This window comes from Lagopus leucura, unplaced genomic scaffold, assembly GCF_019238085.1.
Source record: "Lagopus leucura isolate 7727_CA_CO unplaced genomic scaffold, USGS_WTPT01 Super-Scaffold_100019, whole genome shotgun sequence".
In the NCBI taxonomy this organism is placed as follows: Eukaryota; Metazoa; Chordata; class Aves; order Galliformes; family Phasianidae; genus Lagopus; species Lagopus leucura.
Genome location: NW_024962273.1, coordinates 7,067,072 through 7,093,455, shown reverse-complemented (window position 1 = coordinate 7,093,455; position 26,384 = coordinate 7,067,072). Strand labels below are relative to the sequence as shown.

The 26,384-nt window shown below is 40.3% G+C and overlaps 1 protein-coding gene across 1 annotated transcript; it reads right to left on the bottom strand.

Moving 5' to 3' along the window:
* ACTR3 (actin related protein 3) lies at window positions 1-25,529 on the bottom strand. The gene is made up of 12 exons (XM_042877867.1): window positions 25,380-25,529; window positions 11,547-11,602; window positions 8,644-8,768; window positions 8,008-8,118; window positions 6,460-6,555; window positions 5,576-5,683; window positions 3,809-3,952; window positions 2,954-3,127; window positions 2,333-2,425; window positions 1,696-1,821; window positions 778-861; window positions 1-498 (listed from the first exon to the last, which is right to left on the bottom strand). Exons 1-12 carry the CDS (start codon window positions 25,421-25,423, stop codon window positions 403-405), a joined length of 1,257 nt encoding a protein of 418 aa, XP_042733801.1. The 5' UTR covers window positions 25,424-25,529; the 3' UTR covers window positions 1-402.
* Between the last annotated feature and the right edge of the window lie 855 nt (window positions 25,530-26,384).

Below are 26,384 nucleotides of genomic sequence, written 5' to 3'. Positions count from 1 at the left end.
CCCCTCAAAGTATAAAAAAGTAAGAAATATAAACAAACTCCAGCTCTGTACCCATGAAAGGGTACAACTGAAGCATTAGAGAGCTGACTATCTATACACTGTCAAATCCCATCAAATCTTGGATAATTCATTAATATACAAAATATCAGGGCACAGAAAGAACTAAAATCCACTTTGTTACGCACAGATTCAAATAATCAATCTAAAGAAAAAACGTGATCATTTTGGCTTTCCACTACATCCGCATGTTGAGACACTTATTAAAATAACCTTATTTAATTGTGTTTGGTCTTTTCCTTATTGTCAAGTCATGTTTGTTATCTTAATACCGGCCATCAGACAAACAAGTAATCAGAAAGACTCCTCCCCTCCTCCGTATTCCTGACCCCTGCAAGGTCAGCTTTAAGACATAACTCCAAACACTGGGTTGTGACGACAGATGCTAGGACCAATTTCTTCATAATCTTTTTTGGTATGGCATACTTGGTAGAATTCAGGCTGTAAGCAGGAAGAGAAAGAAGATCAGTGGTGTTCATATCTCAGCTTAACAATACTAACATTTATATAGCAAATGGGAAAAGAAGCAAACTTCTAAGCCTTTCATTTGCTTTTTCAGATCTTTGAAGCCTAATGCAAAAGCCTAGGTGCAACAGGTAACATTTGTTACTCAAAAATCATCAGAAAATCCCAACTGCATTTATTATGAACTAAAGGAGAGATAAGAACTCCAAAAACACACGCAGGGCCCAGACAGATTCAGCTTTATAGCTAACTTACTGTGGAAGCCAGCATTGATCCTCCAAACCAAACTGCATATCTTTGCATATGGTGTGTAATGACTTGTACATCAATGGGCTTAGGCTGCAAAAGAAAAAAAAAAAAAGAATGTATTTAAATATATTTAATTCTCAGCATAGAAAAAAATCATTTCAAAGGACCTTATATTCCAAGTTTGCCTCTCACAAACTATCATTTTCCTAAATGCTGGGTATGTAAATATATGATAGTTTTTCAGTTGTACAACTCTGACTAAGAATGAAGTGGTGATTTCATAGCAACAGCTATTTATGTTATCAGATATTAAAAGATACTTGCATTCATGCTTGTTTTCTCCTAAGAGCTCTGCTCCAGTTCCTCCTGTCTGATTATCCACCTTCAGTTTTCTGCTTAATTTCCTCAAAGTACTGTTTTTCAATTGCAAAAAAAAAAACAAAAACCCCATACTACTTACTTTAAAAAAAAACCAACCACTTTATAGAAACATGTTTTTAAATTTGTCATGATTTTAACAACATATTATTTGCAGATTGATTAAAAAACGTAGCCATAGCCAATAAAATCATAGCTGTGCTCAGAATCACAACCTGAAGCCTGTCTTAGAAATAGAAATGAGAACATTACTGGAGCTAGGAAACTGTATAACAAACTTCAGATTTGTCTACATGGCATATTACAAAGATGCATTTAAAAATAGTATTGTTTGAACTTGTCTAGTTATTTCAATCATTAAAAATGAATGAGAAAATCCCTTCATTCTTGCCTTAAAATAATTTAAAAAAATTTAACCTGTTAGTGTCATTTATGTATCCTGAGTTAACAGAAAAAAATGCAAACAGCAGATCAGAGGTCAAAAATAGAAGGAACCCAAATTAAGGAGAGAGATTCTTGTTAAATGCATTAGCTACAAGAACTAACCTTCAGTCTGCCACCACTAAGTTCTTCACTAAGTTTCAGTCTGGCATCAACAGTTCTTTTCAAGTCTCGCTGTAAGCGGCGCCCAAAGTCCCTGAACATGGTTGAGCCTCCAGAGAGGACAATATTCTGTTTAGAGAAAAAATAAATACATTAATTTTTACATTGTATTAAATTTCTAAAAATACACATCTCCAGTTTTATCCAGTTCTTAAATTCTACAAATTTCCTAATTTCTTTTTTGTTGGCTTTTTCTTTTAAACAAATTTACAAACATCCAGGTGTGCTTTTACCCTGCTTTAAGTTATTTAACACCTGAAGCATGACAGATTATGAATTCTCAAAGAGGCTATCTTGTTAGAACTGTCTGTGATTTAAAATCCATTTATAGCTAAGCACACCTCACTTCTTTGGCTCAGATTATAATTTCCTTTGTTTCATTAAAGTTCCACTTGAGCAATGACACATCCCCTTCTGAAAAAAATTATGTGAACGTAAAGCCTTCTGCTTTCCAGAAAAATGGTTTACTTTCTACTTTTAAAATGCTTTCTTTCTTAATGCCGGCTTTCAACAGATTTCAACACAAACCCCCATCCTCCCAGAACAAGTACTACAGAAAAATATCACTCCAGCTACTGACCTTATACAGAGGACGTCTAACATCAATGGGACAATTCTGAATAACTTCATCTACTACTTCTGAGATTGGTTGCGTAAAGTCAGGATTAGCAAACTACAGTCAAGAACAAAAACAGCCACGTCAGCATGCAGAACCACATACAGCAAAGAAAGGAAGGTCAAAAATAAGGGGAAAAGAACAAACCACACTACTACATTGGGGCTGTAGTGAAAAAAAACTAATGGACTAGATACATTAGCTGTATTTGCTGCCATTTTCAGAAAGTTTGAAAGAATATTAAACTTGAAGTATCTGTTCTGTCAGCTATTCTCCTAAATAGCTTTTGTTAATCACAACAGGTCAAAGAATACAAGCCCTTCCAGATCACAAGCACTGAAGAAAAATACCATGACAGAAAAAAACAACTTTTTGATTGGAAGGAGTCAGTGCAGGGGATAGCTTTATGCTTAAGATTTCCCTACACAGGAACAGAGATTAACAACACCCAACATCTGGTATCTTTTCAGAAACAAAGAGAAATTTTAAACTCGCTTAAGCATTTCAATAATTTACAAATACTGCTTGTAGGGAATCATCTAAAACGCGCCTAGAATGAAGTAAACACAATTCATATCAATTTACCTCAGGATGGAAAAATATCTCTGGTCCCAGGAATCTCTCATAGCCAACATCAATGGTAAATTCTTTCTTTGAGATAGCATTAATTCCAGTATACTGTTTAATCCACTTTGTACCATCTGTGTCATACTTGTTAAATTCTTTTACTAAGTCAGGGCAAACGTAACTAAAACGTTCCTGAAAAGTAAATATGTACAGTTCCAAGGTCATACAGTGTTTTCTGCTATTCATTAAAAAAAGCATACTTTTAGAAGAATAGTAACTCTTTCTTAAAAGCTTTGAAATTGGCAAATACAGAATCTGCCTCAAAAACTGAACTGATATCTACTGCATACAGTCTGATGATGGCTCTGCTAGTAAAGATCATTTCTGTGTAGCACTGAAAGCAGCACATCCTGCTGGGTTAAGTTACTTTTTCCCCCTCCCTCCTCCCCCCCAATCTCTATAACATTAAGAAATGAGTTCTAAAGTATACTGCAGAATTGCCATAGAAACAATGCTTAAGCCTACTTGAAGCTGAATATCTTTCAAGATAGCTTTGTACTATAAAAAAGAACACATCAGTACTAAGCAAGAATAAGAGTAATTACACCTCTTTACATTACACATCCCACTAACAATACTTTCTACTAATATTACAATAATATTATAATAATGGGGGAGGGTCATGTGAAGACTGAATCCTGGGCAAAGGAGAATATAACTCAATAACACATCTTAAAATGTATGTGCTTACTGTTACGCAGATATTTTTATATTCATTAGAAACAGCAATGTTAGGTGGAAGGAAATGATTTTAAGCGACTGCTATCAAACTCAACTCTAGAACAGCTTTAACACTTGCAAAATTCACACTACCTTCACTGCTTTAGCTGTTTCCAAGGATTGCTCAGGAGGAATTCCTACTTCTCGCTCTCGCAGCAGCTGCTGAATGAAGTATGTTATATCTCGCCCTGCAATTGGAATGTGTTTGATACAGCTGCCAATCACGTATCCTTCGGCCTGTAAATAAAATTAATTGGGAGAAAGACATTGGTAAGCATTCCTTCCAACAAAGATTAGAAACGAGGGGGAGTCACAGAGTGTCAACTCCTATTCACTACCTGCGATCATGAGATTCAAGCCTTTAAAAGCTGGCTCTTAAATACCTGAAGCCCACTTCTCAGGAGGCCTTACATCACTCGGTGAAGTGTTTTGCTTTGCATTTAGTTCATAATTATTAAAAGGTTAGAAGGAAAAGAAAGGTCACTGACACATAAGACAGACAGATTGCTATACTCACTATTCCTTGGCATTTATTTTCTCTTTAAAATGAGGGTGCTCTTACCAAAAAGGTCAAGGAGCCATATAGCATGCAGCATTACTTTAGAATAAATGATGTGGCTCCATAGTCACAGTCATGATACAACTCACGTGAACCAAGATTAATTTTCTGTGAGCAAAGGGAAAACGCATCATTTGAGCCCATTAACTGAGATGGCTTATAGCATCAGGCTGGCACAAACTCATCCATCAGTCTACCCTTACAAGTCATACTCATCCTAGAGGACAGTACTGGGACACTGAAAATATCCAGTCTAAATGCAGAAACCAGAAGCATTCAAAAAACTCCGCAACACATGAAAAGTTCAATGTAAATTCGTACTATTGTCAGTACAATGCTAAAAAACAGCTAAACAAGCTTTGAAATCCCAAATTGTTTTGTAAGGCTTATTAAAAACATGCCATCTCACGCTTTACCACCGTGAGAATAAGAATCATTAAGAAATATCTACATTACAGCATAATTTTAATCACAATCTAAACTATATTTTGGTATAACAAATAAAAAACCACCTCAGGTTACTGCAGCATGATAATGCTTTAGAATTTTTACAGACTAAAATCTATGCAATCTAGCTCCATTTTTCTAACAAAAATGGTGCCCAGATTTACATTTACATCCTCAATGAAAGATGGGCACTGGAAATAAAAGAACACTATCGAATGCTGCCATTATAAAATTTCTAATTCCTTTTGCAAAAGGAAACACACACTTACCATAAGAACAATAATTTGTCAGTTAAACTACAGATGTATATGTTAAAGTAAACGATCACACTAATTTCTGGTTTTGAAAACAATATATTGAAACAGATATTCAACATTATCTTTTTTTTTTTATTATTCAGGTAGGAAATGACACAGAGGGAGAAAAACTGGAAACAATAAGATACTTAAAAGCAGATGTAACATTTTATTATAAGCTGACAGAATTAAACAGCAGCTTCCAAACTTTTTGGTCTGACTATTGCAAAGAGCACACTGACTCTTATGAGCAGAAGAGGCTGCAAATATGATAAGGCAATGTGATTTCACTGATCATTTAGCACAGCCTTACAAGTTATCTTTCAGGATCAGTCAATTGAAAAAAATACACTCTGGCTAGTTCAGAGTGGGGAAAAGTTCTTCCAAGTGTTCCTGTGGCACAAAATAAGCAACAAAAACCCCACACCTCCAACCCTGGGAACTGTCTGACACTTCTCACGATTCCTAGCCATATTAAGACTGTATGAATGAAAACTTCAGAGAAGTTGAAGGACAAACTGCTCTCCTGTTGTTTCCATAGCTTTTAAGTATACTTACCACAGGAATGACATGAGTGACACCATCACCACTGTCTATAACTGTGCCAGTCAGTGTCCGTTCTCCTACTTGTCTTGACGTCCAAGATGCAGCTAAGGCAAGGACAGCCTTGTAAAAAGAGAACACAGAAAGTGATTCTTAGTAAAAACACTGCACTGCAGATGTCACAGCTTCCAACGTTGCCTTCTGATAAGCCCCAGCTAATGAGCATTCCAGGCATTTGAAAATGTTTTATTTTACATTAAAAAGTACTTTCTTCCTCTTATCTCCAAGTTACAAATTTCCAGTTCAAGTGTGATTCTTGGCTGTTCTGCAGGTTATGAACAAACATCTCCCAGAATTACATTACCCTTTCATATCTAAAATCCACTGGAACAAAATAAGTGCCTTCTTAGGACAGCCTGAAGTATTTTAGCATGTGTTTCAACAGGAAAAACCTTCGTCTGAAGTCTTGTTTACCAAACAGGTTCCATTAGTCTGCTTTCAATTTTTTCCCCTGTTGACGGAAACTCCCTCTTAGCAGTTGCTAGTGAAAAGTGTTTGAAATTCTCTTGTGGTAAGGAAAACTAATTTTGTAATGTGTGTATACAATAGTTTTCAAACAAACAACTGCAGAAGCATAGCTTTTGCCTTCTTTTGCCTTCTGATGCTTTTTAAGCATGTCCAAAATGAAGACCATTTTTAGCTACTTCATCTTGAAAGGGACACAGCATTTAGCCTACTACCACAGTTGTAGGGGGCTTTGTTTGTGCAGTAAGAGCTCTTACTCTATACCTAGAGCTGAGTAACATACCTAGATAAACATCTAGCAGTGGAAATGGTGACCAAAAGCACATAAGAATGCTCCAAGAGTCACTCAAGATTTTAAATAGTTCTGCTCTTACCTGAACAGCAATATATAGTCCCGGAACATTGAAAGACTCAAACATGATTTCAGCAGTATATTCCCTATTTTCTGGAGTATTTAATGGAGGTTCAGTCTATGAAATAAAGAAAGACATTTTACTTGCATTCAAATTAAACACTTCAACTTCTCTCAAAAATCACCTAGAGCTAAGTTTTGAAAGATGAGTCATTCAAGAACAGCATGTAAAAATAGTCAAGTGCAAAGGGTGCTGTTAAATGCAAATGGTGTAATGAAGAAAACCAAGGAACACCCATGACACGAACAGAATTATTACAAGTCACACTGTAAAAGCACAATGATTTGAATGCAAACAAAAAGCAGAAATGAGAAACATTAAAATAATTACTGTTTAAGAATTTACATCGGTGGTCCCATTTATGGCTTGGTCAGCTTATTATAATACATGCTTTCACAAAGAATCAAAGACTATAAACCTAAGTATGTCAAATGCAAGGCTTCAGTACATAAAGTACAGATATGAAAGAAAAATCAGAAATTCACTGAAGAAAAAAAAGCTATTTTTCTTCAAGAGGCAATGATTATAAAACAGAAGTTTATAACTGAAATGTGCTTAACAGAGCAATTGACAACAGCACACAACGCTATAACATACTGTAGATTTTGTAAAAGTACCATACATATTAGCAGCCCTCTCCTCTAAAAGAGCATTTTGAACAGTACTCTGAGAAAAAGCATCTATCTTTTGTTGCATCAACCACATAAGTGTAAAGACAGGAGAGAGTCAGACTCTTTATAAAGGTGGCACAACAGGAGGTCACAGAGACCAACAGCCACATGGGAAACTATCAGGAGGGAAAAAAAAAGGCAGCATGAGAGTTGGTGAAGCAGTGGGAGAAGAGCCCACATTATGGCACTTCAACCCCTGGAGACAATCAAAGCTTGGATGAAGGGCCCTGAGCAACTAGATCTAATTACATCTTCAAGAGTGCAATTGTATTAGAGTTTCTACAAGAACAACCAATGCACTCAGTTCCAAACTTATGCTATAAAATTCAAACTTAAGAGTACTGTTATTTCAATGGCTTTAAATGAAATGCTAAGGAACAGGAGAGGCTTCAGAATATCTGATCTCAATTCAAACCTGATATGTCCGTGTACCACAATCAATCCTTCAGAATTTCATAAAGAAATGACACGAAATTTCACCCTAGATACACTATCCAGGTGACAGTACTATAAAAACAAAATTCTTGCAATTACATGAACTCAAAACCTAGAGATGCTCAATGCAAGCACCACTGCTGAGTTCAGTGCATAAATAATAGAGGGAGAAGACAGAAGTGCGTTGGTGTGAAAGAAAGCTTGCAGTTGAGACTCAATGGCCTTCAGCATTTTCAGAAAGTTAAAGAAATGTAAATGTGATAAGCCAAGCTAGGAAATTTTGTGTAATTTATATTTCCTTTATTTTTCAAGATAAGCACATTTGTATTTGAGAATTGTTCCACAAATCAGCACAAAACCCTTGTCATATACTATTTCACAGGCACAAAATAATTTTACCTACCAAAAGAAAATAATGGTCCTCGGGTTCTGCCCTTAAATACTTAAAGATTACTTGCTCCATAAACCTTTCCATCAGGTCCCAGTCTTCAACTATACCATGGCGGATGGGCCACTGTTACAGAACAATAACAAAGTGTAACTGAAAACAAACTTAAAAAACAATGTTTTCAATTGCATTAGAGGTACATTATCAACACCTAAAAACCTTGCATTAGGTTGTCCCTATCCCAACCTGACATCTATTTGAAATTCTGATCTTGAAAAAACAATATGTTAAGTGTTTCTCAGTACAACAGAATGGTGGTACCAGGAATAGTGGTACGAGGACAAACCATGGGCCAGTATCCTGATTCTGAATGGCTGATAGATTCTTTCTTGTTCCTTGAGATGTTCTATCTCCTCCTAACACTCTCTCAGCCACTCATCAATTCAAAAGAAATACGTTGCTATGAAATACTGTGGGATCCCTCCCCCAGTTCCCACAAACTCTTGAAGGTCAGCAAAACTGATTTAATATCAAACGTTTACAATAGTTTATAAGAAAATAAAACTACAATTCAAAAAGCATTTTACAAGCTTTTTATTGTATGCTTGACGATTTCTAAGAGTAGTGGAAAATCCAAATGTCGCTCAGTACCTTGGTTGCATAAGTTGGTTTTTCTATTGCTTCATCTCCAATAAAGAAGTCTAAATCATCAACACCTTTCAAAACCCTTCGTTGTGCCTGATCAACCACTTTTGCTGATTCTTTGATAGCAATACCTTTAACAAAGAAAACAAATGGTATTTTAGATTATACATTCAGCACTGAGAAAAAAAGGAATCTTAGCATTGTGAAATAGGAAAATACTGCAATTATATTCATCTTTGGCTCTGGCATAAGCACAGAAAAGCTGATACACTAATAATTTATAGTATAAATCTTTCACTTCAAGGAATAACTGGCAAAAGTTAAGAGATAGCACCTTGGTAATTTATTCTTCCACAATAATTACTCATTGCAAATAAAGAAAAAAAAAACAAAACAGAAATACTGGGAAGACTAAACATGGGACCTAGGGAAGATGGATCAGTGATGAAATACCACAAGAACACAGACGACTTTTTCTCTCCTCTTTTACATCAACTCCCAGACTACCAGGGTCACAGCGCCAGCAAAACCTACTGTATTTTTTCCAAGCATTAAAATACAAGTGGGAAATTTGCAGAAATAAGAACCAAGCATTAATGTCAGCCCCTTTACTTAAAAGTTGTCCTCTGAAAACTCTCTCAAATGCAAAACTCTTTCAATCCTCACCTTTACCTAAGTGCTGTTTGATCAGAACCAAGACAAGCTCACAGAGCCTGCGGTCACACACAGCTACAGGATTTGGAAACGTGTAGCACGTGAGGCTAATGCACCCCAGTGCACTGGGAAGCCACATTCTTCTCCCCTTTTCTCCCTTCTGTGCAGCAACAGAAGAGCTGTGCAGCCAGTGAAACTGAAGCGTTGCAGAAAACTGAACAAAATATGACAAAAGGCATTATTTTGAGCTCCTCAGGAGGAAAACTGCATCATACCACAACTTCTGTAGCAGCTTACAGGAGAGGAAAGAGGAAGCAAGAGGGTGGGAGCCAAAAAGCAGAGGGGTAGGTAAGTAGAAGCTGAATTTGTGCAGGGGATGTTGCAAGGCCAGTGTTTGCTGCAAGCAAAAACAGCATCTTGCCAAATATTTTTCAGGGCTTGCAGACTCGGGGACAGCTTTGCTGTCCAGATGTATGTTAACTTCACGTGGTTTCAAGTAAGTCATCAGCACTTGCCACAGCATTCTGAAAGCTTTCACATCCCACGGGCTTCAGCCTGCTGCAGTCTGAGAGATCTCAACACACAGCTGGTCAGTGCTGGTTATGCAAATCAGAAGTGAGAAGTTAATAACCAGAATCGAGAACTACAGCATGAAAACACAAACAGGAACATAAACCTTGCTTTAACGGTGCTGAAGGTAGGCAGCACTCCAACATTACTGTAGGGCCTTTGGCACTGGCTGGCTTGGCACAATAATATGAACATTCAGGAAAAAAATAATTTTCATGTTTAGCTACTATTCAGTCATTTCCCCCCTTTTTAATATAAAGAAAGAGTCATCTAGTACGTCAATTATCATAGACAATTTCAAATGTATAATAAATTTGGAGAACTCCTGGCTTACTGAAAGCTGACTATTTTAAAACAGGTCAGGATAACAGGATGAAATGAAAGAAAAAATCAAGCAAGACAAATAATCTGCTAGATCTTAAAAGCAGACAGCAATGAAAACACTGAACAAGTTTCCTCAAAGAACTGACCCATTGCATTCCCACTTCATTTTTTATGCAAGCATTTGTCATCTCTACAGAAGCATATTCAGAACTAAGCCAAAACCACGATAAAAAAGAGCGAGATAAAACTTTGTTAAGAACAGGAGTGAGTAAGATAAGCAGCAAGTGAGCAAGGGTGAAGGAATGCTGCTCCGACTGGTTCCACAGCAAGAAGTTTTTGAGAAGAAAAACAAAATGACCACATGCCCATTCCTGGAAATCAAAGATGAAACCAAAACACATCTTAACTGAATTATATTAAGAAAACATTACGACATCAGAGCACCTTAACAAGATCCAGCATTTTGTAACATTTGAAGATAATTGCTGTTATATTTCCAATTTCTCTAATGTGAAGAAAATCTTTCTGTGAAAACCACTTTTGGAAGCGTGTTCTGTACCCACCCAGAGAGCCTGAACTACCAGAAGCTCTTTTCTGAACTGACTGCACTTAAGTGTTGTTACTTCCAGCTCCTTTCCTGTTGTATTTACAAGGAAAATTGGGTGCACTGATTATTTTTTTTAATCAGGATGTAATACTTGAGTACTTTGGCTGAGGTGAACAACAACAAAATGCCAAGTAGTGTAGAAGGTCACTTCTTTCACTTACATGAAGCATTTCTAAAGAAAACTGATTGAGCTCCACTCTCCAGACTGGAGCCACATCCCTTCAAGTGGCAGAAGCATTTCAGAAAACAGTGAGTAAATAAGCAGTTTTACATAAAATAAGTAAAATTACTTCTACATCTGCAAAATAATGAATGAACTAGCACAGCTGTGGTACTGAGATATACCTGGAAAGTGTAACAGCTAAAACCCCAGAGATTAAAATACTGTATTTTTTTAATAATTATTTTTCACTGGTTACGATCACCTGAAGTGTTTTCTGATCTATCAGCAGAGGAAGAACCTGCTAACAACAAATATAGCTGTGCTACTGTTTCACATTTGAATTCAACTTCCTAAGAGACTGAAATTATATTACTACACTATTTTAATGAATTTATCTTCTTAAATTGAGAATCGGTTACAAAAAGCAAAAGATCTGAAAAGACCTCTGAGCAATGACAATTTGCTCGTTACTAACTGCTCCTTTGTTATGCAGATGCCATTGTAAAAAAAAAAAAAAAAAAAAAAAAAAAAAAAAATCACTGAACTGTTAAGTATAACATCAGTATTTAAACACGAGTAACAAATACTTACAGGAAGGAATAATAAACTGTGGCTCAGTGTTACCGGCATATCCGAGCTTCGTATACCTGTTAAGGCAAGAAAAGCTTAGGTTATAATATTTAATATCACAAACAAAGATAAGTCTTTTAAAAAAAGAAGGGAAATGTGATCATTTTAATGTGGAAAGAGGTGTGTTCACCAAAAGCATTTTTGAGAGGTAAAGCAATGCTTTGAGTTCTACTCAAGTGGAATTACACTACTAAACACCAAGTACATCATTCAGTTTATCAATGCTTAGGAGAAGAATACTGAAGTGATTGTTCCTGCCTGCTCAGCCATCAGTAGGTCCATCCAGCGTATTTCCATACAAATAATGTGAGCTGTAGAAGCATACAGAAAAATCCCCCTTGCCCGTGGGCCACCAGCCAGGTGTGGTGCAGGACTGGCACCGCTCACACACAGAAAGCAAGAGAACAGCTACAGAGCTCTACCCACTGCACTGCCAGAATGTACTATGACAAATGATATACCTATCCATAACCAAATACAAAAACTGACAAGATTACCAATTAAAAAAAGACTACTAAATTTACTGTACCAAACCTATCCAGCTGCTGGAAGCATTACAAAAGACTGGAGCAACACAGATTCCAAAACGTGCAAAGCAAGGAACACATCGAATTTCGGCAACAGCCTGCATAGAAGTACAAAAGACCTAACAGAGACTGCAGTTTCTTTATATTGATGGGTAGTTGCACCAACACAGTCAGCAAAAGCAAGGAGCACTACAGCAGTACCTCTGTAATTCTCAGAAATGGAATACAAACCTTGGCAGACCTTAGGCAACACAGGGCAGCAGTAACTTTAATAACCCAGAAATCTGTGTCAACACTACATCAAAGCAGTAGGCAACGGCTATAGTAACAGGTTGGGTTTTCCCAGGCAAGAGGAGCTTCACAGGTTGCTCACGTTCCCAAACACCTACACAGTTTCTACTGCTGACAGTAACTGTGCACATCAGTGCAGGACCAGAAGTGCTATTCTAAAGACAGGATCAGGTGCTTAAACAGGACCTCATCTGAAATGAAAAGCACTTTCAAGAGAAATGTTTTAAGAACTACAAAAACCATCTTCTCTGTGACCTGCTAACAGGTTATCGAATCAACAGAATATCTCAAGTTGGAAGGGACTGAATTCACTCCTGCAAAAAGTTTGGTGTCAAACTGACCAACAGTAACTCGCACTGAACAAGGAAAGTCAAAATACAGTACCTAATGGAAGTGAGTTAAACACCAAATAGAAACATACACTTCATGCAGAGATCAGCACTACGTACTGCTGAACTTGGGATAGGCAACTCACCCTTTGCAGACTCAAGTAATATGAAAACCATTTTTGCAATCTGTCTTAGCCTTTAGTTCCTAAAGGAAATCTCAAGTAAGAATTCCTGAATTTGATGCTTCTATAACCATCAATGCAGAATAAAGCTTTCAGTTCTGAAAGAAAATGAAGAAGGCCAGCAAATACTGACTCACTCCCCCCACCTTGCCATGCATACCAGGAACTGCAGCACACAGGATGTTAAAGCTAACCTTGCAGAGGAACTTTGGACCCTGAAGGCTACATACGCCTCCCACTAAATCAGAAGTGCCTTCACAAGCAAAGAGAAATTTCACTGTTGGGCTGTTAAAGTTCATCTTTCAAAGCAAAGAAAAGCTGATCTGTTGCAGGTAATGTACTGTTTGGTTGCTTGTGGTGTTGGAAACCACCCAGCATACACACATCCAGCGAGCCAAAAACAGTCAAGCTGCATTTTTAAATAAAAAGACTCTATTCAGACATGAAATCAGCACATCTAAAAATAGTATGGCCTACTCAGCAGAAAAAAAAAAAAAGTCTTCTGACACACGGGAAGAAGTTTCCCATTTTTAGATTTCCAAATAAGGAGAAAAAATACAAAGAAGAAAACCACATGGATTCTGGTGTCTGAATACAAAGCATTAGTGCAGCAGCTCTCCAATGTAGCTACCAGTGCAATGGTTCACATTTCCAGTACACGACAGCCTCCTTGCCAGGCTATTCCCTGCAGCAGGATGTCAGCATCACCCAGCACAGGTCAGGGCAGTAACCCGGCCTCCCCCTCTGCTCCTTGAGGCATTTCCCTGCCTGCAGTGATTGGTGCCACTGGGCTCTGCACAGTGCCAGGGCTGCCGTGGGCAGGGTAATGCACCAAGTGAACAGCGAGCTTCAGCAGCACATCACCACGTCCACACACACTCAAGTTTCAATGAGGTTAGAAGTTTAAAAATATATAGAAGTGAATACAAATCCTCAGCTTTCTGAATATATAGTCTAATAAAAGCTTTCTTTAACTTGCTTTGGCAAAAAAAAGAGTACTGCTCAGATTGATCTGATCTATTCTACTGTTCCCATTTGAAGTAAACTGCTTTTAAATCACACAGAAAAAGCAGCAGTACCTTGGGCAAGCTGGCTTTTACAATATATGACTTCCACAAAGCAGCTCACACACAGCAACATGTGTCTGAGTAATGGATGATTCACAGGGGAACAAGGCACACCCTGTCTTAGACCGAAGAAATGCTGATATTAGGATTGATAAGGCAGTACCAACTGGGGATCACATTTCCCAGCATGTCACAGCTTTGCTTGTTGCTGCATGCACCACAAAGGCAACAGGAGCATCTTCCATGAAGGAAGGCAGACAGGTGGTCACAAGATATAACTCAGTTTTCCAACACTGAATTGGAGGCACTGAAGCAGTAGAAGAGGAAAGCACTGTGCAGCTTCATACAGAACACAAGTTAGTCATGCAGATTTGTATTAAAGTCTGCAGCAGAACTGATTGACAAGATCCCCAAGGCGAAAACTTGCATCCAACCTTCACAGTAAAGGTGGTTTCCTTTCTGACCATTTCTCCATCTGAAATGCTGAACACATTTTTGTGGGGGGGATATTCACCCCTCAAAAAGGGGAAGTTAACGAAGGCTCCTCCACACTTTGCTAATCTGCAGCTCACCATCAACACAGGAGCATCTGTACAGTGCCACTCACCTCAAATTCACACCCTGGCATTAGAAAGGGGATCTGTGCTAATCTGCAGGAGATTGCTGAAGGGGCAGACACAAGGCTCTTCACAAAGCTCTCTGCTGCACCAATGTGATCTCTCTCATTCCTGCTCTCTCACCTAGAATGGACATCTCTAAGACTATGACACGAAAGCAGAAAGTTCACTTGAATGTTACTTACCTACCAGTAATGCAGATAACTTTAAAGTTGAAAGGAAATAACACTTAGAGCAAAAGCTTCAAGTAAGAATGTCATTAAAAAGCCTCTTGTCTGCAAGCCATGACCGCGTGCCTTTTCTCTATTTTTTTCCAGTCTGCAATAAATGTCATTTTGCTTATATCCACCCAAATTAAACACCCTAATTCTACCACAACTGCAGTTCTAACAAAAGGCCAAGGAATTTGGGGATGACTGTTTTGCTGGATAATGTATCTGTCCTGTATTCTGAGAATTACATGAGGCACAGCAGCCCAACACAAGCCATATCCTACTAATTTTGCAGACAGCCCTTTGCTAAAACACAGATAGTCAAGTGCAGGCAGAGAGGAAGTACAGTCAGAGCTCTGATCTCTCCTCAATGGATGCTTAATTATTTTATTCCAGCATAGCACAGACATGCATACCACAGAGACACGTTAGTTTTTGCAAGATGCAGCCCATGTGAATTTTGCAAATGCTACTGTGCCAGCAAGAGCAGCAATGATCACTGTGTGTTACCCAGTGCACAGGACAACAACCTAGCCACATAAAAGAAACACACTGAATGGTTTAAAAGAAGCCATTCCCCTATAATATTTGAAACTTGATATAGATAATGAAGATCCTGAGTTCCAAGACTGGGGTTAAACCAAACTGCTTTCCTCCAGTTTGAAGCCAGATGCTCAAGACTCCAGTGCTCCCGCTGTCCTTCCTGGCCAATCGCCACTGACCCCAGCAGCTTCTCTGATCCCTGGGCTGACCTCAGTCTCATTCCCAGCACTAAGGCTACTTCATGGATCCAACCCCAGGAACATAACTGAGAAATCAGTTGCATGGGATCATTTCTTAGAACAACCAAGAACAAAGAGAAGCTCCCAGCCAACAGGGGCTCAGTTACGTAAACACTGAACAGTGAATAATAATATCAAGTCTGTTGCCTTTACACTTGAACTGCCTTCACTAGCACAGCCTGCTGATCTTCTACTTAAAACCCAGCCTAATAGCCTCAGAAGATAAGGCAATTCTAAAGGGACACACACATGCTATATTTTCAAAAGGGAATGAAATACATCAAATGGCCAAGTGCTAAGTTTTTACCAAAAAGGAAAGGGATTCTGGCTGTCAGTCTGCAGCTCCTTATAGTCTGCTCATGCAACCCAGCAAGCTGTTGCCTCCTGGTAACTACAAGAAACACGTGGGGTCCCACACTGCTGAAGCAGGAATGCTGCACATCAAAACAAATAAATCACAAGGGTAACAATTTCAGCAAAACCAACTAAATATCCTTTCCTGTTTTAACTGGTACACTGTCACAGTTTATAAGTTATTAGCTGTCTTGTGCCTTCCGATAAAAAGCTGACTTCAAAAAGCAAAAAACTTTTTGAGGAAGGATGAATCCTGAGCTTTTATACACAACGCCTCACCTGACTGGAAAGCCTGAACAAGCCTTTGCAGTTTTATTTGCTGCTTTTCTTCTTTTATCCTTCTCGAAATCCAGATGAGACTGAAAAATCTGGGAAGCAATTATTTCCTGAGCCCCCATGGAGAGAAATGACAGGAAATAGATGGTGAAGCAAAGGAAAGCCATCCTGCTCCTTTAAAAAAGCTCCAGCACCAGGTGCAAATTGCTTAAGCAGCAGCAGATCACCAGCAGTCCCCGAAGGAACTGATTATATTAGGAAAATGGGACTTGCATTAATAAGTTAGTATACTATCTCTTTTCAAGTGTCCTTGGTAAAGCACAAGATAGCAAAAGTCTTTGGAATGAGTCATGCCCTTCACACCACTTTATATCTTCAGTGAATATAGCTCATCTTTCACACATCATTGCTTCACTTCTTTAATAGCAACTGCTCAGATCAAGTCTTAAAACATCCACTGATCAGATGTTTCAAGGAATCAATAGTGAAAGCTGAAGAATTAGCTCTACAACTGGAAAAACACAAGGTTAGAAGTGCTCTTACAACCTTACATCCTGTTAAGGTATAGATGAGACACCATGGGGTGGTGTCCCCTCCCTCCCCCCCCCAAAAAAAAATAAAGAAAGGTTAACATCACTCAGCACACCTGGATAATGACAAAAAATGCCGTTTTTTTTTTTAATTAGCAGCTACATCTACAACTCAAAGTAAAGACAGCACTGCTGTCTATGTGTGAAATGTAGCTTGAGGAGGTGATAACAAGCACAAAGTCATGGCCACACACAGATGAACAGAACCCTCCAAGTGCACACAAGGAGCACAAAGGTGGCAGCAGCACAGCCAGGTACTACAGGATATTCAGAGCATGTTCAGCTGCATGTTAGAACTGTCACCTGGAAAATCCTATTAGCAGCAGTCTGGAGTGGTGACAGCACTGCCACACAGCACAGCTCCTAGCTTTACTAACATTTGGGCAGAACAGAAGAGAATCTATTTCCAAATTTGTTCCATGTTTACTTACATCAGTAATTTAAATGAAAACCCACCAACCACACCAAGAACTTGAGGAGAGGAGAACTTCTGCAGTCATGTAAACAGCACGATGCATTTATCATGAGAAACTCCACAGTACAAGTGAGTCACAAAAAGCATACCTGAAAAGCAGCCTGTATTTAAACACCGAAGACCAACAAAGTGTGGGTCAGACACTGATGGTAACAGCTCAGTATGCAGTCCCAGTCAATTTTACATATACATATATTTTATATATATGTGCTGTCCAACTCAGATATTTAATGCTAATATGTCCTTTAGCACAGAAAAGAGTTAGCTTTGCTTTCAATACATTTTCTTCAAAGTGAGAGAAGCAAAAGGCCTTGGATATTATCTTTGTATAATGAAAGTAGTTTGTGTTGGCAAAAGCAGAATGCTCTCTTTTTTCTTACTACTTCCTATGAGACCTTTCCACTAAATAATTTTAACAAGCATCTTAACAGTGCCTCTGTGTTACACCACACCCACACAACACGAACTGATATTGCTGGTGTTTTGTTTGGTTGTTTTTTTTTTTTTTTTAGTAAATTTGTTTTCAGTTTGTATGTAATTTCTCTGAGTGCTTTTGACAGCCTCGTTACTCCATGTGAAGTGTCCAAACAGTGCAGAAACAATACCCCAAGTTCAGAAGTCATCACAACTAATCCCTCACACTGTACATTTAGCTGTACATTTATTATGAGGAGGAGATTGACTTGGCAGTTCTCTACATCATTTGCCCAAAATAAGCCAAACACTGCAGACATTTAAAAAAGAGAACAGATCAGCTATCTATAAATTCTCAACAGCTAAAACAAGAAGGATCAGCTCAAACACAATTTCTACGGACACAAACCACTTATCACCAGCACCTCCCTGCATACAGAATGGGCAGAACGTTTAAGCCACAATGCAGAGAGCCACAGCTTACAGAAACCTGAACAACTGTGATGTTCTTCTCAACAAAAGCAGTGCAGCAGCTAAAACCATGGAGTTACTTCAGATTGAAAGAGAGAGAGGTGATCATTTATCCAGCCCTGAATCAGTAAGTGTTCTGTTGTCATCCCAATCACAATAGCAAAACCTCAGTAGCATTACTCTGAAACTCAGCAGGCCATCATGTCACAATAAGGAGCTCAGGAGCCCACAGCAAGTCCCATGAGATACCCTGGGCCCAGAACACTGCCCACCACCCCCAGCAGGTAGCCAGGTGTTTGATATCAAGAATACACTTGCATTAAAATACCAGTGTGCATATATATCACATTACACCATGCTTACTTCAAATGGCTTTGAATTAGAAACAGTTGTCTTGGAGAAAGATGTGCCCTACTGAGCTGCAGACAAAAATACATCACTGAATTTTGGTTTAATAAAAGAAGCAGGTCTCATTTAGTGAGATCACTCACATTCTCAAGTCTGCAAATATGCAAGCAGTCAGACTGTGAAAGTTCTTGCAGATGATAAACAGCATGAGGAAACCTACAGCAAGTTATGACAAAAAAGTGAATACTGAAAAGACTGATGAGACATTGCATCAACCAAATTATTACCACTTGGATTCATTCAGTGGTAGCAGGATACAACTGGAACAGAGCATTAGCAGACAACCTCCTGGCTGCAGGCGGCCGTGCCAAACACAGCCGGCACACAGCTGCAGCCACAGGCAGCAACCACATGAGAATAATAAAGAGAAAAGAAGCCCCGAGGAGGGGAGAAAAAAAAAATCCAAGTTTACCCAGAGCTTTTCCTATGTCTAGGCTTAAAAATGCAAGCTCACGCTCAGAACGAGATGATGAAAAATGAATCCTACCCTACAGAATATCAGTGGATGAAATAATGACTTTTCATATTGGGTGTAATCATCCCTGGCAATCGATTCATTTAAAAGGAGTTAAAGAAATATATTAGCAGAACACCTGGAAATGACAAACTTCACCCTTACAAGTGCCCGTATCAGAGTTATTTTAACCACAGGTTTGCATTCAAAGCTGTATTTTTAAGGGTCTACTCAGTGATATCCATTGCATCTGTAGATCAACATATGTCTGCTTTAGTTCAACAACTACAACAAAGATTCCCTTTATTTAAGCAAAGCAAAAGATCAGAACATTTATTTATGATTACAATTTTATTTAGATTGCTTTTGGATTTAACTTTTTTCATTCAAGTCTTTAAATGAAGAATGTCCAAGTACTAAAAAAAAAAAAAGAAGTCAGAAGTCCAAGCTTTTTTACATTTCTTAAAGAAAGTCTGCAGCAATGTTTCAACATTTTGTTTCATCACGCTGAAGATTTCAGTTGCATAAACTAAAAGAGCAAGTGTAGTGTGTCTTACATGTGCCTATACAATAGCATAGGAGATGGATTACTACTCAGGAACTAGTACAATATTTCTGAATTCACTGATATGTGTTTTCAGCAATTCAGACGCTCTAACACATATCACACTGGTGCAGCCAACATGCTTTCTAGGCAAAGCGTCCAGCCAAGGCAATAACCAACAACCAAGCAACAGGGAGAGAGCCTGCCCTGTGCCACCCATCCGTCCCTCAGGCCTTTCATCACCACCAGGGTCACACTGAAGTCCTGCTTATTGTGCAAGCATCCCACACACACAACTAGAAGCTGTGCTGCACATCAAAGGGACTCTGTTATCATTACATTCAGCCCATTGATCCAAAACAGTTTTGCCCTCCACTCAGAAGTGTTTCCCTCCATCCCACCCCTTGTCTTTTTCCTTCTAATTTTTTAAATACCAAGCTTAAGTGGGAGAAAAGCAGGATCAGAAAGACAGAAGGTATCATAAATCTCATCTGAAAGCACGTCAGAAGCCATCTAGCATGTAAACTGATTCACTGTAATGGAATTCCTATATAGAGAAAAAAAGAATATAAAGGAGACCATGTAAGTAAAGAATACACATTTCAAACCCACTTCCAGTAATTCCTGATTATATTGCACAGTGTCTTTATAGCATAACATGCATAGATGGTGATATACTGAACTAACAGGCAACAGAGGTCACCATGGGTCCACAGAACTCATTTGCAATTATTTAAAATGGGTTTTGTTGTTGTTGTTGTTTTCTTTTTTTAAAACCACAGAATTCAATCCAGCATAACCCCTTTTTTTTCATACTAAGGATGAAGCATTTCCTCCTTCCTCCCTGACCACTCATTCGCTGGCAAGCAAAAGATGTTCTTAAAATCCTGGGAGCCTATTTTTCCATATTCCATTAAGGAATGACTTTGTTCATGCTTTCCATTCTGAAAAATGACTTTTGGGATGACACAAAGTAGAGAAAATCATCCCAAAAGAGAATGCTTTTATGAACGCTGGAACCTCTGAAAGGTCAGGACAAGACATCTAATGGAAATGTTAACTGTTAGGATATCATAGTGCTGAAATAATACATAAAACAGCAGTTAGGATTTGAAAATCTGTAGAAATAGTCCATGTTTTAATGTTTGGAAAGGCTTTTCTAGGCCTGACATAAGATAAAGTTTAAGGAAATTTATGTCAAGTATCTAAGATGTTAAAATATAGGCTATTCCTCCCCTTTACCTTGGTTTTATAGCACTGGATTTCTCACCTCATAATTTCTGCCTATTGAAAATCTAATAATCTTCATGGATGTCACGCACTGACACTACCAGGTCAAAACCAAAAAGAGAAATAGAGCAGCACTGTCTTATCATTTTTCCCTTTAGAAAGCACTCAACCAATAAAAACTTTGCTCTATTTAAGAGTATGAAGATACACAGGTGTTGCATAAAGATTAACCAGAGAAGTAACTGCTCTGCTGCACACACCCCCAAGGAACTCACAAAGACACAGCTCCAGCTGAAGTACCATACACTGAACATCAGCCTTCCTTCATTTGTAGGAAAGCTGGTTACAGGAACTCCACAGGAAACTCACAGGGAGACAATTATCTCCCCAGTAAGTTGGTAGCTTCAAGACAGCCTGGAAATGCTGAGCAGCCTCCATCTCCCAAGCTCTCAACTGGCTTCGAGGGCCTCAAGTACTCCCTGTGTGAACAGCATACTATGGATTCCTCAAATCAGCTCTGAAACCTTCAATTCTCCCCTAGAGTACAGGAAAGAAAGGGAAGAAAAAACACTTCCATTATACAGGCTACAGAAATGAGTGTAAAGCAGGGACCAGCTTGACATATCAGAGGAGACGCCAAAAAGCCACTACAAAAGATATTTCCCACACAATCACGTAATCCCACTTACTCAGAAGACTAACATATAACCATGCCTACAGAACAAATTCTGGGGTACATCAGAAGAAAGTTACTCACTGACAACACGCAAATATGGGTTGCTAATGGATCCACCTGAGAGCTACAACGGCATAAAGCCTGTAGAAAATGGAAGGGTTAGTACAGAAAATACAAATGCTTCCCTACAAATTGCTTTCACTTCTAAAATTAAGTTCTTATGCTGGACCTACCGTAGTTTACACAGCCACTTCAGTGCAACTGCAGAGGCATTAATTTGAATGCCTGCAATTAGCTGCCACCCAGATGAGCTAATTCAGTGTTACACGAGTTCATACTAAGAAAAAAATTAGTTCACAACAGTTACAGAAAGACAGCTAAAACCTAGATGTCAGCCTAATCAATCTCAATTCTGAAGTGGCGTAGGAAGAGCTTTTAATCACGATTTTCAGGCTGTTCTGTACTCACCCATAGAGACTTCAAGAATGATTGAAACACACAAAAATACAGTGTAGAAGACTACAGACTAAGAGGCTTTTCCTTTCTTTGATGCGTTGTTCATATACCTTATGGATATAAATCTTTTTTGCGTGTGTTTTAAAATGTACATAATCCTCACACACACTAATTGTGAAGCATAATTCATAGCATCATCATCATCATAATCCACCAGTGTTTGAGACTGAGAACTGGAATTCTGGACATCTAAAACACAGGTGCTACTTCTCAGCTCACTGCTGAGGAGACAGGGTGCCTGCACTGTGGGGAGAGAAGGGAAAGAAAAGCATTCACAACAGCCAAGTTAAATCACACTCAGTATTAACGTGGACAGTGACTTCCTGACTAACATCTACAACCTTGTGTTACAACTGCAATATACTTAAAGTTAAGTCAGCCAACTCAATTATAGGAAGAAATAACCGTTTTTAACAACTGCTTTGAACTAATTGAGCTCTTCTGATACGTCATTTCCACATCTGTAACCTCATTATGTAATTAAGGAGAAGCAGCTTCAAATAAGTAGGCAGCAGTCAGGTATTTACCTGCTCTTAGTAGGCACTCATTACCTTGTTTTCTAGATAGCAGGTTTGGTCAAGCAAAGAATGCACAGGAACTGGAATTCACCTCTCCAAATAACAAGTGTAACATTGGAAGAATTATTGCTGCACCCATAATCTGACTGGCATGTCAGTGACTTCACCCATTTGCCAGCTCCAGCTGCATGACATGCACCTGGACCGTCCCTAAAACATTTGACTAACTGTTAAAACACCAGACAACAGGTAGGGCACTCCCTCCATAGCCCTTTCTGTGCTTTGCTCCCTTCATGCTTAGTAAGGGGTACTTAACATATGGCTAATCTGTGCAGGCTGATGCTGAGAAGCACAAGTGAGCCACCTGCCCCCTCTCTCAGCTTTCTCCTTCTCCTCAATGTTAGCTGGCAAAAAAAAACAAAACACACATTAACCACTCACATCAAACTGCACCCAGGTGAACCTGTGCCTATATGCATGACATGCACAGAGGAAGATTTGCTCTCCAAAACGTCCTGTACTTATTGGAAAACTTGGGCACAAAATCTTGCCTGCTCTTAGCAACATAGCTCCTTTCAACCTTTTTGTATTGATTATACTTTTTAAGTCTCTCCTCTTGTTTTCAGGGTCTCTCTCTAACTTGTCTCTCTCTTTGATTTTGGTAGGCAAGACAATGCCATAGCTGAGACCTCAGCTGATCTTCACAGAGCACACTTACATAGTTTGTGTGTAGTAACCTTGCTTATACAAACAAAGCAAGATGGGGCAGGGAGGGGTGAACCAGAAGACAAAAATAAAAAGAGAGGGAGGGTTGCACTGGGAGATGCACTCAATGCAATTATGCTACCACATCCTATTTCACTACTGCTACTATTTCACTACATCCTTTTTCACACTTGTTCCCCCTTTGTCTCAGGCATTAGATTTTTCCTCCCTTCAATTTGTTAATTCTCCACTTCACACCTTTATCTACTAAAATCAGCAAATTCAAACATGCCAAATTCTCTGTCAGTTTCCAAAATTTAAAGTCTCCTTCCACAATTCTGTGGAACAGAACAAGAAAGAGGAACCTCACACTATGAAATGCATCAAAAACAGAAGTCAAGAGAGCAGAACTGTTTGTGTCATTTTCAAAGAAACACAGACTGACAGTAAAACAGCACATCAGAGAGATCTCTGAAGAACAAAATAAATAAGATAGAACAGTAGGGAGATTTGGTCAGCAGCTTACAACTGAACATTAGACCATGCCCTACACAATGAGGTTGACTAATGGTGCACTTGTGTACTGACTTTCTCCAGGAAGATTTGTTCTTAACTCTCAGGTCCCTGGGTATGCCTCTCACATCAAGAAGACAGTGTGGTTTCTTGCACAGCTGAATTCTACTATGTTGCTTCCGGCTAGCATCACTAGAAGCTCTGATCAAATTGCCTGACTCTAGTAATTACAATCTCTACTTTCAACCCTCCCCACCATGCCCACTAACCATATCACTCACAGCTCTTGGCTCCATCACCTCCACTGCAGCCTGTTCCAATTCACTATTACTCCTTCTGAGAAGAAACTTCCTAATATTCAACGTGAACCTCCACTAGTGGAACCTGAGGCTGTCACATCTCGTTTTATTGCTCATTACCTGGGAACAGAGGCCAATCCATCATATTATGCCTGCATTGCTTCGAATACATGCAACCACACGCTCTCATTCCTGCTGCATTTATCCCACACGATTTTCGGGTTTTGCTCTTGCTCTAACTATAAATATGACTTCTGTACACAAACATTAAACATACAGTCACTACAGACATATACAGCTGCTCTTCTTGCAAGAGAATTACTAATATCTTAAACCAAACGCATTCTTTGGAAGAGAAGATGAGGACGTGCTTTCAGTTTCAGATGAGCACATCCCTTCTGAAGTGTATTGTTAATATCTACCCCTAGGCTGCATTCACTCAGAAACGTCCCCCATTACTTGCAGGAAGACAGACGAGAAACAAAACAGAAAGACAAGCTTCAGAATCATCAGCGCTAGCCAAAGAGGAGCCCACACACCAGTACTTCTCCTCCCAACAAGAACCCAACACAGAAGGGCTCAAACGAAACATTCTGTCTGTACGACCGCACTGCAGAGAGCTGCTGCGGCGTGGTTTTCACTTCCTGAGCGCTGCTGTGAGCTGCCAGTGACCCCAGCAGCACCCAGGCCGTGCTGCAGCTCAGCAAGGCAACCAGCACCCAGCGCACGGTGGAGGAGCCGAACCCGCAGAGCTCCCTCCCTAAAGGGCCGCGCTTCACACGGCACATGGCCGGCACACCGTCCTCTTCACCTTTCTGCGCGCTGCTAAACAAAAAGAAGAGTTTCTAAAACGGATTTGCTTCAGGTTTGACACTGAAAACTGCCTTATAAGGTATAAAAGCCTGAAAGCAGGAAGAGGCTTTGACAAAACTAAGGAAGTTCCTCTGCGCTTGCTCACTGGCGGGGGAGGGGTTCTTTTTTTTTTTCCCCCCTTTTTCTTCTTTTTTTTTTCCTCCCCTTCCACTGAGAGAAGTAACATAGGATAAATGACACGAGCCGCACGCACAGAAAATCACCGCCACGAGCGCGGCCGGCCGGCAGCTCCGAGCAGCGCGCTCCGCAGCAGCAGCAGCGCCGCCCGCCCTCAGCGGGGCTTCCACAGCGCCCGGCACCGCGCCCGCAGCGCTGCAAGCAGCGGGCACGGCGCCCGACAGCGGATGGGGCGAGGGGAGCGCGCCGCTATCCCGCCCGGCCCGGCCCTCCCGTGCCGCCGCACGCCCCTCGCCGCCATCTCCGACGGCAGCCGCCCCTCCCCGCCGGAACCCGGCTGTCAGTGGCGCTCACCCCGTGCCGCAGTCCACCACACAGGCCGGAAGCCGCCCTGCCATGCTCCTCGGTAGCGACGGTGCTGGGGAACGGCGGGCAGCCCTGGGCACGCTCCGGTTTCGCTCGGCTCCGGCTCGGGGGGCGAGGGCACTTCCGCAAGGCGGGCGCTCCTCCTCCCCGCCCGCACGCACGGCCCGGCGAGCCCAAGATGGCTGACCCGCCCCTCCCTGCGCGCGGCGGCGGCGAGGGCGGGCGCAACAAACTCTCGCTGACGTCCGATCTCGTGGTCGCGCCCCTGCGCGGCGGTACGAAGTGGAGCGGGCGGGAGGCTTTTTAAAATCTCAATTCCTGGCTGCCTGAAGGACTCCCAGAAGGAAGGCGGGGAAGACTGTATTTTAATGCTGGAAAGCCGAGAGAAGGCGGGGCAGACTTCTGTGGTGGGAAAAGAGTGCTAAAAATGACAAGATGATGGTTTCCTGCAGCCTCTGCCATTGCGGCTTTAGACAACTGCCCCTGCCAGGGCATGGAGAGCCTTCCCCATAGACGCTGTCATCAAAGGGCAAATGCAGAAGTCTCACTCTTTCTTCTGCTTTTTAGTGTTTCCAGAAGTGCTACAGATGCTCCCTGGCTTCCTTCAGCACTGTTAACAAGTAAAACACTGCCGTGGGAGAGAACCAGCTGCAGCTGACTGCCCAGCATCCTGCTTGCCTCCTGACATTTGAGTTCCTCAGATATCTCCTTACCCATAGGCATCCAAAGGAGTGGTCTGAGGTCCTCATCTTACCCTTCTGTCCACTAAATAAGACCTCTATGCTGCTATCTCAAGTCACAAATCATGGGCACTGCCTGGGTCAGCCATCCCAACAAAACCACCAAAGGGATCGATGGCATGCACCCCTTCTTGTGTTTAGTCGTAGGCCTGGGGCAGTGCTTTGAGGCAGGCTGGGAGGCTGTTTCTGACTCAGGATCATGAATTGCTAACAGTTTCCTGTACCATGCTGTTATTTTCTGCTGAGTGCAGCA